This window comes from Danio aesculapii, chromosome 20 (genome assembly GCF_903798145.1).
Source record: "Danio aesculapii chromosome 20, fDanAes4.1, whole genome shotgun sequence".
NCBI lineage: Eukaryota > Metazoa > Chordata > Actinopteri > Cypriniformes > Danionidae > Danio > Danio aesculapii.
Genome location: NC_079454.1, coordinates 6,599,832 through 6,616,175, shown reverse-complemented (window position 1 = coordinate 6,616,175; position 16,344 = coordinate 6,599,832). Strand labels below are relative to the sequence as shown.

General features: G+C 38.5%; 1 protein-coding gene across 1 annotated transcript; it reads right to left on the bottom strand.

The window, feature by feature from the left end:
* si:dkey-239i20.4 lies at nt 1-16,344 on the bottom strand. Its single transcript, XM_056481168.1, has 9 exons — nt 16,198-16,344; nt 15,817-15,973; nt 11,780-11,968; nt 11,526-11,691; nt 8,284-8,426; nt 3,619-3,818; nt 3,149-3,504; nt 887-959; nt 1-485 (listed from the first exon to the last, which is right to left on the bottom strand). The coding sequence occupies exons 2-9, from the start codon at nt 15,961-15,963 to the stop codon at nt 113-115; spliced, it is 1,647 nt and encodes a 548-aa protein (XP_056337143.1). The 5' UTR covers nt 15,964-15,973; nt 16,198-16,344; the 3' UTR covers nt 1-112.

Here is a 16,344-nt window from a genome sequence, read left to right as displayed (position 1 = left end):
GTTTTTGATTATGTTCTTAATTCTCTACAGTGCTTTAGATATAAAGCACTTTGGGCAGCCCTTTGGTTGTAGTAAGGTGCTATATAAATAAAGTTGATTGATTCATTAGAATTTAACTGATCCCCATAAACAATGGGATTTTCCTTTGCAGTGCTATAATGGCCAAAATCACAGCACCCCCTCCTGACAACCCCAGCCAAAACAACAAACTGAAGGATGAAGGTTCAGGAATGGGTCGTGTTTTCATAGGTTTGGCCACACGCTCCCATTGGGTGAGAATAGCTTGTCGGGCTCCTTTCCAATGTCCTGGTCCGCTTAGCCGAAACTGATAGGGGGTGCAAGGCCCAAAGAAAACCCTCAAACCCAAAGCAGGATCTGTCATGAGCAACCAAGCAATGCTGGGACAAGCACCCACTTCCTTGGCTATTGAGTCCAGGTAAGGGATGTAGTCCACTTGAAGGGCAGCCAGCTTGGGACAGGGGTGACTGTAGAGAAATTGCAGAGAGTTCAAGATTAGAAATTGTCAAGCCAACGTCTATTTGAAAGACTGATTACACTTTTTTTTTTTAATTTTAGTTACATTGCATCTGCATGCCAACTAATTCTCATTAGATTATAAGTCGACTGTTAGGTTGGGGTTAGAGTTAGTGTAAGTTGACATGTAGCAAAGTTTCTTTTCGTCATTTAAATGTTTGTTGAATGAGTATTATCAACAGATATTAAACAGAGAGTCTACTAATACTCCAATGGACCATCAAAATAAAGTGTTACCGAAAGATTTACCAAAAAAGTGAGTAATTAATGAGAGAATTTTTATTTTGCGGTGAACTAACATTTTAAAATGATCATGTGATAAAATGATGTGATGATGTAAATAAATATTTACCTCTTCAAATATGGTTTTATGTCTTTTTCAATTATTTTAGACATTTTCTCAGCTGGTGGAAGGTGGTTTAGTCCTTGAAGAACAGGCAGACAGAATAAATGAAAAGCAATAATCATTATTAAATGGTGTCATTGGAATTTATTGGGATTTAATAGACATTAAAAGGTAGCATCTATTTAAATCTGTAGTAGTTCTATTTTTTGATTTGATTTTATTTGACAATTCTAACAAAAAATATACAAACAAGTCCAGTTAGACCAATTCATATATTATTTCAAAAAACTGTCGAGGATAAAGTACACAAAAAAGCCACAGGCTTATTTCCATTGTGGTCCTCGATATTTTTTAAAATCATAAATGGAATGCAAACATCATCAGCTCAGCAACTCAGCACAACAAAATCCTCGACATCAACTATAAAACAACCACTTTTTAATTTCCCTTTTAAAATCACTCTCAATTTGAATCTCTTTAAAAATCGTGGGCAAAGCATTCCAAACAGCAGAGCTAGTACACAAAAAAGAATTTCTACCTGATTCACTCTTAAATCTATATGGATAAATATCCCTGCTACGTGCTCTTGTAGAATGACAATGTACCTCACTAACTAAAACGTAATAATTAAGGAAATATTTTGGGACCATTTTCTTTAAAATCTTAAAAACCATCACTAATTTTAAAAAATTTACCCGATTCTCAACTTTTAAAATATTACTTTGGCTATAATGTTCATTATTTAAATGTGTCAGTGGAGGTACTTAGATAACAATTCTACACAACTTATTTTGGGCCGTCTGCAATTTATTTTTAATTTTTTTTAGAACTACCACTGTACCAAAAAGCTGCAGCATAGTCAAAGTATGGCTGCACTAATGCACTTGCTAAAATTTTTAAAGTTTGGGTATTTAAAGTCCAAGGAGCAAGAGAGAATTTTTAGAGGCCTCCTAAGGTACAAAATAAATACTGTATATTGAAGGTGTTATACTGTAATTAAATACAGTTTGTTTGAATAAATTAGATATTTCAAAAGGAATACTATTGAAAATTAGAGAATACTTTTCAATTCCTTCCAGATTTTGGTGCTAATTTGGCACCTGGTGCTAATTTCCTTATCTCAGATATGCAGGATGGAAAAAATACTGTAGTAATTTGAACCATACTATAGTAAAATGTATTAAACTGTTTTTCTTTAGTATTTACAATTATTTGTTGTAAATACTGTACTAACTATAGTGAATTGATAAACTGGAACAAATACTGTAGCATATTTTTGTTTTTATTACAGTAAACAGTAATGTATTGTATTATATTATACACTACATTTAGAAAACTAATCAGTATTGTGTAATTTGCTTATATTACTATAGTTGTTGTATTATCATAGCAAATACAAAAATACAACAACAGATTAACTAAGGTATTTTACTATAGTATTGTTTATAAATTAATACTATTACTGCAGTTCTAAAGTGACTGAAATTCTCCAACAGCAAGTCCAATGCAAGAAAAGCTGGTCAATCAGAATATGTCACACCTGGATAGAATATTAAATCTTTATATATATATATATATATATATATATATATATATATATATATATATATATATATATATATATATATATATATATATATATATATATATATATATATATATATATATATATATTTATCTATATATAAAGATTTAGTATTCTATCCAGGTGTGACATATTCTGATTGATATATATATCCAAGTCCAAAATTATTCATACCCCTGGCAAATTCTAACTTAAAGTTTATTCAACAAGCAAATATTAGGGGTTTTTTTTTTGACCGGAAATGACACAGGCTTCTCCTTAAACATATTAAGATGATGTCTCAATTGGATTTAAGTCAGGACTCTGGCTGGGCCACTGCAAAACATTAACGTTTTTGTCCGCTAACCATTTCTTCACCACTTTTGGAGTGTGTTTTGGATTATTGTCAAGCTGAAACGTCCACTGGTGCCCAAGGCCAAGTTTCTCTGCAGACTGTCTGATGTTGTTTTCATGGAGCTACTGTATTTACTGTGATTAGGTTCCCTAGTTCCCTGATATATTATTTTTGTTTGATTTTCCAATTTCCATTTTCTTTTTGTGTTTAAATAAAAGGATTGTAATATTGTGATTTAACATGTAGCTACATAAATAAATCAGAATAAACACTGCAACATTCTAGAAAAACAAGAGATGTCCATACTGGAGTAATGATGACTTTCGACAAATTTTAGTTTGGTCATTACCTGTGATCACCCTGGTGGCCCAGCGTGCCTGCAGTTCTGCAGTTGGCATGATCGGACCTCTGGTCTGCAACAGGCCTATGATGGCCAGTGTTGGACGCTCTAGAGAAGGAGGAAAGATTCTTCTGTAGAGTTTCAAATCTCCATCAGCACTAGAGTTTACGGAATCAGGGAGGAAGGGGAATTTGTAATCATATCCTGTGCATAAAATCACTGCATCAATCTTCTCTTCAATAGATCCATCATCAAAGACCACTGTTGAGCCTTGAAACTTCTGCACGTTTGGTTTCAACACCAGTTCTCCTACCAGAATGCGACCGGGGAGGTCATCGTTGATAACAGGACGATGGTCAAGGATCCTGGAATGACAAAATATACGCAAAGGTCACTGTGGATGATGACGTGTTGCATTTACCTTAAATGTTTGGGCTTTATTTTAATCGTCAACAATACAAGAAGTTTTGCTCCTTCACCTATGCTTAGGTTGTAATCCATACAGCTTGTGGTCATGTCTCTGATTGAGGCTTCTCTCCCCAATCCAGTTGACTAGCGCTCGAGGTATAAGGCAGTATGTCAGGTCTTGAACTCGTCTAACGTTCATCATGTCTAGAGGAAGCCCTTTATCGACCATGCGACCTATGACCCATGACCCTTTTCGGGTACTCAGGAATGTCTAGGTGAGGAACAGGAAGATTCAGAACTGGGAACAAAATTAGTGGACTAGGCAGAGACCATCTGAGTTTGACAAAATAATAAATAGCAACTGCTTAAACAGCTGTTTGTAGACATTCCTACTTTAATGAAGTTGAATGGCTTCTTAGCCATCAGGAAGAATGAGTCTGACAAATGTTTAAGATGCTTAAAGAAAGACTTCTGTTGTGGCAGCGGTAGAATGAGACTGTGCACAGAGCTCCCGAATAAGTGAATCTTAATAACCCTCCGTAAAAAGTTTAAATGATTAATGATTTACAATAATTACTTGGTATACCTGTGGTAAATATGCTGAAACCAAAGAAAACGGACAGTAAGAAAGAAGATAAGCAAGAAACTATGTGGAAAAAAAAAGGATTTCTTAGAACACAGGAAAAAAGAAAACTTAAAACATAAACTATGGCACACTGCCTGAACACGTTGGATTTATCCATGTTTGGATGTTGATATAGGTTCGCAAAGTTAGTAACATCAGGATAAATAATGCTGCATTTGTATTTGTCACTTTACACTTGATGGATGCCCGAGTAAATTCACAGAATCCTTGGAGAAAATGGGTAATGATATACAGTCAATTAATATGAAAACGATGGATGTTGAAACAAAGCAAATAGAGGCAAAAGAAGCAGTGACAAGCTTTCAAAAAGAAGTCACAGCCATAAAACATGGGAGAATAATGTATTCGCCAACGCACCCTCATTTAAAAAGATTAGAAGCGAAAATGTGTTCAGTGTTATGTTCCACTACTAAATAAAATATGACGCTCAAATAGTTTCTGTTAATCTCATTGGTCACAATAACCCTGTCCTTAGTTCCTGACACAAGTGGTTCTTACTTCTAGCCCAGCAATATTTTGGTGCTACTTTAGAAACACTTCCTGTTTCAGAGCCAGTGGCTGTTTCTCAATTTTAAGAACGCCGACAAGGGACTCGCGTTCTTGTGAAGACAGAGCTTGGAAGACAGAGAACAAGTCTCGTGAGAAATGAGATGCTGCATTCTTCCATGGTTCCTCCTGATGGTCACATGACGTTCACACATTTTTAACTAAAAATTATTTAAACATTACAGCATTCAGGCAATTTATAGTTTTTCCCCTTTTCACAATATATACTATGCATAGAGACCTTACAAATATACTTTGCACAATCCAAATAAAACTATTTTAATACGAATTTCAGCAAATAAACACCCTTAATGTGTTTATGCCTCTATTAAGATTTTCCAGCCTGATCTCATGAGAAAACGTAAGTATTTTACGTTTTGTCAGTTTAGTGGCTAATTCGTACGAATTCGTACGAGTTCAGTCATACGAAATTGTACGATTTTAAAAAGGAGGCGTGGCACCTAACCCCACCCCTAAACCCAACCGTCATTGGGGGATGAGCAAATCGTACTAAATTGTACGAATTAAATCGTACGAATTCGTACGAATTAGCCACTAAATCAAAAAGTTACGAATTGCCGTGAGATTGTGTTGGATTTTCATGGTAATGTTTACTTTCACCGTCTCATTTAAGGAAACTCCTGAGGTAAATAAGTTAGATCTCTGAACTTTAATAATAAATCGATATAAAGTGATGTACTTCCCACGTCCAGTCGCAATGACTTCTGGGACTTCTCGAGCGACTGCTGCGCTCAAGTCTGAATCGATGTGTTCTCGATATCAAAAAGACATGCGGGAACTTTCATGCGTCCACCGTTCGTGAGTTTTGAAAATTAACTTAAGCAGTTGATAAGGACGTTATACGAGAACGCAAGATTGCTAAAGAAACAGCCTGTGACTTGATTTGAAACTAGACTCTTTCTCCAAATCACTGTTGGAACTGCTTTGGCGGAAAAGGGGTAAAAGGAGCTCCAGAAAGTTAAGTGGAGTGCTGACAGTGAACAATGAGAGAGCACCATTTAAGTTGCTGTTTTGTATACTGGACAGATTTGGGTTGTCCATGCTTGGTCAACCCGGCTGAAAGGGCAGTAAGGGAAAACCCCACTCACCATTATTTTGACCCAACCAGTTTATTCATTGTACATGAAACTTTCTAAATTTATCACATGTTGACAGTCATGGAGCTCGCAACAAGCAGGATTAAGGTAAACTAATGAGATTATATTAATATTTACCAATATTCTTAATAAATCACGTTATTAGTTAACCAGTTTCACCGTTAAATGCTGTTTTTGATCTGCCAACGTGGGGGTTGATGAGCCCAGTACTTGTGACAAAACAATCTAGTATGGGTTCTGTCCCATAGTTACCCATTCATTCATTCCATTTCCCTCAGCTGAGTCCCTTTATCCATCCAAGGTCGCCACAGCGGAATGAAGAACCAACTTATCCAGCATATGTTTTACACAGCAGATCCCCTTCCAGCTGCAACCAAGTACTGGGAAACACCCATACACTCCCATTCACACACATACACTACGGCCAATTTAGTTTATTCAATTCACCTGTACTGCATGTCTTTGGACTGTGGGGGAAACCGGAGCACCCGGAGGAAACCCATGCGAACAAGAGAAGAACAAGCAAACTCCACACAGAAAAAACTAACCCAGCTGGGACTCAAACCAGCGACCTTCTTGCTTTGAGGCGACAGTGCTAACCACTGAGCCAGTGTGGCGCCCCCATAGTTACCCAGTGGCTGGGTTACTTTTTAGCCCAGCATTTTTTAGAGTGTAATAATTTAGCCACTGAGTGAATTACTGTATATAATTAAAAGAGGAGTGCTGACAGTGAACGATGAGAGAGCACCATTTAAGTTGCTGTTTTGTATACAGTGGGTTGGGAAAGTATTAAGACGACCCCCTTAAAGTTTTCTTTGTGACATTTCATCCATTTGCTAAAATCATTTAAGTTCATTTTTTTCCTCATTAATGTACACACAGCACCCCATATTGACAGAAAAACACAGAATTGTTGACATTTTAGCAGATTTATTAAAAAGAAAAACTGAAATATCACATGGTCCTAGGTATTCAGACCCTTTGCTCAGTATTTAGTAGAAGCATCCTTTTGATTTTATACAGCCATGAGTCTTTTTGGGAAGGATGCAACAAGTTTTTCACACCTGGATTTGTGAATCCTCTGCCATTCCTCCTTGCAGATCCTCAGCAGTTCTGTAGAGTTGGATGGCAAACCTTTGTGGACGTTTTTAGATCTCTCCAGAGATGCTCGATTGGAAGTCAGGGCTCTGGCTGGGCCACTCAAGAACAGTCACTGAGTTCTTGTGAAGCCACTCCATTATTTTAGCTGTGTTCTTAGGGTCATTATCTTGTTTTTAGGTAAACTGTTGGCCCAGTCTGAGGTCTTGAACACTCTGGACAAGGTTTTCATCCAGGATATCCCTGTACTTGGCCTCATTCATCTTTCCCTCGATTGCAACCAGTCATCCTCTCCCTGCACCTGAAAAACACCCCCACAGCATGATGCTGCCACCACCATGCTTCACTGTTGGGACTGTATTGGACAAGTGATGAGCAGTGCCTGGTTCTCCGCACAAACCGCTTAGAACTAAGGCCAAAAAGTTTTATCTTGGTCTCATCAGACCATAGAATCTTAATTCTCATCATCCTGAAGTCCTTCAGGTGTTTTTGGTGTGTCTTGCACTGAGGAAAGGCTTCCGTTGGGCCACCATAAAGCCCAAACTAGTGGAGGGCTGCAGTGATGGTCGACTTTCTACAATTTTCTCCCAACTCTAAACTGCATCTCTGTAGCTCAGCCACAGTGATCTTTGGGTTCTTCTTTATCACTCTCTTCAAGGCTCTTCTCCCCAATAGCTAAGTTTGGCCAGATGGCCAGCTCTAGGAAAGGTTCTGGTTATTCCAAACATCTTTCCTTTAATGATTATGGAGGCCACTGTGCTCTTATGAACCTTAAGTGCAGCAGATTTTCTTTTGTAACCTTGGTAAGATCTGTGCCTTGCCCCAATTCTGTCTCAGAGCTCTTCAGGCAGTTCCTTTGACCTCAAGATTCTCATTTGCTCTGACATGCATTGTGAGCTCTTATATAGACAGGTGTGTGGCTTCTCTAATCAAGTCCAATCAGTATAATCAAACACAGCTGGATTCAAATGAAGGATTCAAACCATCTCAAGGATGATCAGAAGAAATAGACAGCACCTGAGTTAAATATATGGGTGTCACAGCAAAGGGTCTGAATATGGTCTTAGAACCATGTGACATTTCTTTTTTAATAAATCTGCAAAAATGTCAACAATTCTGTGTTTTTCTGTCATTAGAAGCGCTGTGTGTATATTAATGAGGAAAAAAATAACTTAAATGATTTGAGCTATAGCGGCTACAATATAAGTGAAAACTTTAAGGAGCTCTAAATACTTTCCATACCCACTGTATGTTTATGTGACTCTGCTGAGAATCTAAAATAGATCAAATATTTATAAATACATGTTTGATTACAAATTCTTGCTTGCCTTTTCACATATTCTGCTGAGCTCCACAGCAATGTCTCCACCAGAATTTCCAATCCCAATGACCACAACCTTCTTCCCAATGTAATGATCAGGCTTCTTATATTCCCAACTGTGAATTACTGTTCCTGGGAATGTATCAATACCTGTAACAGACCAAATTGAAGTAAAGTGATGTAATAAATGTATTTTGATACACAGAGCCATTTTACATTTAGTGCTAAATTATAAGAATATAACCATTTTAACCATTCTGTTATCAATGTACCTTAGTCAGCCACTTCATTAGGTACAATGGTTCATTCATGTAAATATCTAATCAGCAAACATGGCAGCAACTCGTTTTGTTTTCATCTGCTGAAGTTAAGACTGAGCAGAATGTGGAAGAAAATGGGGTGACTTTGAACATGGAACCAAAATAGCTCGTCTGAGTGTTTCAGAAGCTTCTGATCTATCGGGATTTTCATGCACGACCATCTCTATACAATGGTCGGAAAAAGAAATATCCAATGAGATGTAGTTCTCTGAGAAAAAGGCATTGTTGATGACAAAAGTTAGAGGAGAATGGCCAGACAGTTTTGAGTTCATGGAAAGCAACAGTGATTAAAATATTAACTCATTACAACCAATGTCTGCAGAGGAGAATCGCTGAACACATCAAACCTTGAAGCAGATGAGCAACAGTAGCAAAAGAAGAAGAGCGCACTAGGCAGAAAACAAAACTGGAATCTGAGACTATAATTTAGACAGACTCAATAGAACAATAGAAGATTGGATAAACGTTGCCTGGTCCTAATGAGTCTCCATTTCTAATCATATAATCATTTCATCTCGATTAAAGTTTTAACATAGTCGTTAGAAGCCAAAATCGGCAACGCAGTGGCGCAGTAGGTAGTGCTGTCGCCTCACAGCAAGAAGGTCGCTGTTTCGAGCCTCGGCTGGGTCAGTTGGCGTTTCTGTGTGAGTTTGCATGTTCTACCTGCGTTCGCATGGGTTTCCTCAGGGTGCTCCGGTTTCCCCCCACAGTCCAAAGACATGTACAGGTTAATTGGGTAGGGTAAATTGTCCCTAGTGTATGTGTGTAAATAATGTGTATGTGTTTCCCAGTGATGGGTTGCAGCTGGAAGGGCATCCGCTGTGTAAAACAAATGCTGGATAAGTTGGTGGTTCATTCCGCTGTGGCGACCCCAGATTAATAAAGGGACTAAGCTGAAAAGAAAATGAATGAATAGAAGCCGAAATCAAAAACTGAATTTTCAATTGATTGCACAGCCCTAACACAAACTGCATATTGCAAATAAAAGCCTGGTTTCTCTTTTTTCCTTCACTTTCGTCAATTGGTGAAGTTTGTTCCTCACCACTGTCGCCATTGGCTTGCTTGGTTTGGGACTTTTGGAGCTGCTCATTGATGGATTTGCTCTTCAGTGTTTGGACTCAACTTTTGTGAAAAATAAACCACACTGAACTAAACCGAACTTCAACTCTGAAAACTGGACTGACGGTTTCAATCTACTAGAAGTTCTATATTAAGCTGCTTTGACACAATCTACATTGTAAAAGTGCTATAGAAATAAAGATGACTGAATGAAATATTGAGCAATATTTGAAATGTTGAACATAAATTTGACAACACATGCACGTGCAAATGCAACTACAGAAATGTGCTGCAAATAGTGCAGACCGCAACAGAAATGGACCCCAAAAAGGGATGAACAGGGCTTAATTTGTGAGGCACCTCATTTTACCCCAACCCGACCCCCACCCCCCCTCACCACACCTCGCTTCTCTTTCTTCCGCAACTCCACAACCCTTCCCTATTCACTTCCCACATAGCAAAATATCTCTGGCCCAGCTCTGGCCCACACAATCAGCTTTTGCTTGGCCCACATGCCGCAGTGAATTATGGTACATGACTGGATAAAGTCTGTGCTTCCAGACAAGAGCCAAACATGGACCAAATCTGGGCCAAGTCTTAGCCAAGTTAATAACCCATAACTGAGCCTGAACTGGGCCAGATATGTTGGTGTGTCACGACTGCAATGAAATTGATAAACCAATGAATCATTGCACTTTAGGCGTGCTATGGGCGTGCCTTTCCTCGAAGTGACCTGATAGGTAGAATATTTTATTTTTATTTGAAAATAATACAAATGTGTTTTTTATGGGTCAAGATAGACCAGACTCACATGGCCCATATATCAATTATTAACATCTGGGCCAAATACTACATTTTACATCTGGCCCAAGTATTGTGTGCCGCCTTAAAGACGGTGACACCTCTGCCAAACCAGGCCCATGTTTGGCCCACATGCTGTATGCCACTGCCGGATAAATGCCTGCTGTGCCAGATTTATGCCAAATCTGGGCCAGAATTCTTTGCTACCTGGGTTTCGTCCACAAAGCCCTATTGTGCTGGGTCAAAACTGCTGAGTCGCACAGGTACTGCACATATTTGGGTTGTCCATGCTTGGTCAACCCGGCTGAAAGGGCAGTAAGGGAGAACCCCACTCACCATTATTTTGACCCAACCAGTTTATTCATTGTACATGAAACTTTCTAAATTCATCACATGTTGACAGTCATGGAGCTCACAACAAGCAGGATTAAGGTAAACTAATGAGATTATATTAATATTTACCAATATTCTTAATAAATCACGTTATTAGGTAACCAGTTTCACCGTTAAATGCTGTTTTTGATCTGTCAACGTGGGGGGTGATGAGCCCAGTACTTGTGACAAAACAATCTAGTATGGGTTCTGTCCCATAGTTACCCATTCATTCAATTTCCCTCAGCTGAGTCCCTTTATTCATCCGAGGTCGCCACAGCGGAATGAACCGCCAACTTATCCAGCATATGTTTTACACAGCAGATGCCCTTACAGCTGCAACCAAGTACTGGGAAACACCCATACACTCCCATTCACACACATACACTACGGCCAATTTAGTTTATTCAATTCACCTGTACTGCATGTCTTCGGACTGTGGGGGAAACCGGAGCACCCGGAGGAAACCCACACGAACAAGAGAAGAACATGCAAACTCCACACAGAAAAAACTAACCCAGCTGGGACTCAAACCAGCGACCTTCTTGCTTTGAGGCGACAGTGCTAACCACTGAGCCAGTGTGGCGCCCCCATATTACCCAGTGGCTGGGTTACTTTTTAGCCCAGCATTTTTTAGAGTGTAATAATTTAGCCACTGAGTGAACTACTGTATATAATTAACATATCAGTTAAGCACCTGGAAACTCTGAGAGGGGTTTAATGGGTTGCGTGTAGTGTCCTGCACACACCAGCACACCATCAAACACATGTGTCTCCACTTGTCCGTCTCTGTCTGCGGTCACAACCTCCCACTGACCAGAGATGGAGAAATCAGGCCTTTGCCTCACACTGCGAACTGTGGTCTGAAATAGACAATAATGCTGCATCATCTAGTAAACACCAAACACATATCAATAACACAGACATTTACAATACTGTGGATGTATTCACCTGAAAGTGGATGTGTTTGAAAAGGTTGAAGTGCTCAGCGTAGAGCTTGTAGTATTGCACGATCAAAGAGTTGTGCATGAAGTTTGGGAAGTGATCTGGCACAGGGAAATCGCTATAACACATCATCTCTTTAGAGGTGTTCACTGTGAGAGAGCGATAAATGCTGCAACGATCTGCTTCTGGCTTTTCCTGTGAATAAACAGAAGGAAATTTATCTCCGCTGCATTACACTTTCCACAAAATATTAACGTATCAATGGTAATAATAAATTAATAAATATGAATAAATCAATGTATTAACCATATCCATCAAACCATTCAGAAAACGCCTTGACATAACAAAAATAAGTAATACTTCTTTCTGATTGGTCAGTCACAATATTCTAAGGCATGTTATTCCATGACAACAAATATCTTCAATAGCAATCTTGCATCTGTTTTAGCTAATAGATCAGCCTGATCTCACGAGAAAACGTAAGTATTTTACGTTTCGAGAGTTTAGTGGCTAATTCGTACGAATTCGTATGAGTTCAGTCGTACGAAATGGTACGATTTTAAAAAGGAGGCGTGGCACCTAACCCCGCCCCTAAACCCAACCGTCATTGGAGGATGAGCAAATCGTACTAAATTGTACGAATTAGATCGTACGAATTCGTACGAATTAGCCACAAAAAAAAGTTACGAATTGCCCTGAGATTGTGTTGAATAGATATATAGATATATAATATATATATATATATATATATATATATATATATATATATATATATATATATATATATATATATATACTAGAGGTGGGCATAGATTAAATTTTTTAATCTAGATTAATCTGGCTCATTTGAATTCTGCCGAATATTCTTCAGAATATGTGTGCTACCCAAATAATGACTAAAAGTAAGTCTTTGAAAAATGGGTTCTCAAGCCAGGTGGCGCATTAGACAAGGGGCTTGTCTCCTGTTTCCAAAATGCATCACAAACTGCTTGAGAAACTGTCCTACTATGATAATTGGTGATGAAAATAAATGATGTTCAATAAGATGTACTTGTGTTTACTAACTATTTATTCAGTTAAACATGAACTTTGAACTGTAGGCCCACATAATAGGTCGCGATGAACTGTTTACACTCAGTAGCTTTGTGTCAATCAGTCCAAGCTTTTCTCCTTCTTCCACCGGTTACTCAGGCAGACCAGCTTGTTCACGTTTTCTGGTGACAAACTAGATCTCCTCTTCTGCACAATACGGCCTGCTAAAGAAAAAAGTCTCTTGCATGGGACAGTTGTGGCAGGAGTCCCCAAGTATTTACGGGTAATGTAGGCCATCAGAGTAAGTTCACTACTAAACAACTACACTAAAAAACCCTAATAAGTTGACTGAACGAAATTAATTGAGTAAACTCGTTGCCTCAATTTAATTGAGTAACGGAGTCTCTCAAAACTTGCATTTTTAAGTTTATTAACTTGCCGGTTTGGTAGATTATGCTTAAATTGTTCAGTTCAGTGTGTGTGTGTCTGTGTGTGTAATTATATACTATGAAAAAAATGTTTGAAAGGAAAATAAATAGCCATTTATTCCCATTATGGTGAATAATTATACACGAAGCCTTGTTTGCTGATTAAAAAAAGACCTTACTAATTTGGCTCGTTTCCACTGACTGGTACGGTATGGCACGGTTCGGTTTGGTACGGGTCACCTTTATCAGGCTTGCGTTTCCACTAACAAGGGTACCCTTTTGGTGGGCGTGGTGTATGACAGAAAGTTTCAGTCGACGTCATTCTAGCTCGAGGAAATGTCTACAAAAAAGCTTTATGGGTCATTTACATATCATATGAAAAGCACTTCTCACAAAACAGATGCTTTACACACATAAATACTTGTGTAGAAATGTTTATTACTAACTTTTCTATCAACATGAGTTGATTATAACTGCAGATCAAAGACAGTGTGAAACAGCCTACTGTAACGTCTGTAATTATATTAAAAAACTAAATAAATGAACATATATAAACACATACAGCCCCTTACAGTCTCCGATATTTTTCCAACTACAGAAGAACTACATAAAGTAGACATTTCGCCCGTATTTAATGTGCTCTTTTTTTCCGGCTTCTCCTTTGTTTCTTCACGCTTCACTCTCGCGTTTGTCAGTGTCTGACAGGATCGGGTTTCAAAAGCACATCAATAATCAAGCGCAGGTTATTATTATCAGCTCAAGAAGTTTGTTATTTCAGATATAATGTTAGACGTGCGGCAAGCGCTAGCAAGAAAGCGAAACCGCTAGCGCCTCAGACTGGCTCGTAAAAAACTACAGGGCACAGGGTAAATCTGCTCTTCTTCTTGGATTTGTGGCTGTCCATCAAGATGACGACAAGGTTTGTTTGAGCCCAGATCGACCATGGCTCGTTATTATATGTATTTATAATTCCGCTAAAATCTCTCGCTGTGTTTTTCAAACATGGCGGTTTTTTGTTTACATTCTGGCTTGTTGCGTAAGCGAATGACGTGTCTATGTAAACCAATAGCGTTCAGCTGCGCGTGTGGCTCCGCCTTTTAGTACCCTTTCTCGTGTTTGGTACCCTTTCGAAAGGGTGCCGAAAAAGTGGTACGGTACGGTTCGGTTCGGTACGCTTTTTGACAGTGGAAACGGCCATAAAAGCGTACCAAACCAAACCGAACCGTACCGTACCACTCAGTGGAAACGGGCCATAAAAGGTTGCACATATTAGAATTTTACAGCCAAGACTACATTAAAAACGACCTATATTTTTAAAGGATTAATTGTGATTTTGAGCTTACTATATGAAGGATTTGATTATTAAATGTGTGTGTATTCTACTGTTTTTACAGCCTGTTTTTCTGTTCTCTCTTCTGTGTCTTTAGACTGCAGAAATGTGTGTGGGTATGCATATTCTGTTCATCTTATCTCGAAGTGGCCGGAACATTTCGTCCCTGCGCAAAAGTCTCTATCTGACTCGCTCACAGATGCGCGCATACCTACACGCACACATTCTCACGTATTCTGGTTGCTGTAAGCTGTCTTTGTATCGTTGTTTCCCTCCTTCTATGATAATATTCTTTTGTGTTAGGGCTCAGCTGCAGGCGGACCCTCAATGTGTATATAAGATTGCTCTTCCCTCCCTTGTGTCAGAATAAAATCATCCTGAACCATTCAGCTGATTTTCTTCTCATCTTTTCCAAGCTTGGACGGTCTTGATGCAGACACTCACTGGTGATACAAAATACTAGAGTGAAGGGACCCGAGGAAAAAACGAATTTTCCTACACTATACTTGAAATATTAAGTTTATGCCTTTTCATTGTATATAAGTATTTAACATATTTTAGGTTACAGGACCAAAATGCTAAATTTTAAGTAATGTTCAGTCAACTTTACTCGATTAAGTAAAGACAACATTAGGGTTTACAGTGCAGTAGTACACAACAAGCAATCATGAACTAGCAATCATGAACTTCCTTTGTGTTCAACAGAAGAAAAACATTCTTAAAAGTTTAGAACCACTTGAGGGAGAGTAAATAGTGAGGATATTTTCATTTTTGTGTGAACTATCCCTTTAATTGATACAATACAGTATCAATTGATACAGTACGGTATCAAATCAAAACAAGAAATACAAGTTTTTAAGTGATCGATCACTTCAGGTGTTTGTTTAGTTCCACATGCTCATTTGTAAAGTTTAAAGTTGCATACTAAAGCAAACATTTTCTTGGCGAAAGCTTATTGAGTTTATTGAAAACAAGTTCATTGAAGTTGATACATGTTTTGATCAATCTGTTGGAGATTATTTCATGATAACACCTGAGTGGATGTATATAATCCCTTACTTGTCAACACTTGTTCTGGGAGTATCATTTCTTTCTGTTGCTGGGACCAAAACTACAAACTTAACCTTTATATTTAAGCTGTTCATTAATCATCTTTAAAAATGTGTGCCTCAGGGTTTGGTGCTTGGGCCTCTTATTTTCTCCATATGTGTATTTTCTCCATTCAGTGGGCTTATTCATGTAGAAAAACTCACCTTAAACCTCCAAAGTCCTCCAATATCATCACTGCTTTCAAAACACACCGGCTCCAGTCCTTCATCCAGGCAGCATTTGATGGCAGCCAGACCAGAGCTGCCTGCTCCAATCACAGCCACACGCTTAACCATGCTGTCGCTCAACATGCAATGATCCCTTGAAAAGAAGCATGCGTATGGAGGTTATTATTCAAACTGTTTCATTAGTGTCCCCACATTGCTTGTGCCTTCCATCTTTGATAAGTAATTCATTCAAAATATGTGTCACAGATCTGCCACTTATGTTTATCATTAATAAAACATGACATGCCAGCACATGTTGACACAAGGCACCAATCTAAACATATGCTGCAAGCCTGACACACATGTAATAATGCTTACCTTTTAAATGAAGACGTCAGTGTTCAAAACTGTCAAAATGATGTTTTTCTCTTCCTATTTGTTAGCGCAGCTTTCCTTTGCAGGCGTCTCGTTCAAATCCGCCTGTTATGCAACCAAATGAGCGTGTCTGAAGTCTCAAAGGAAAGG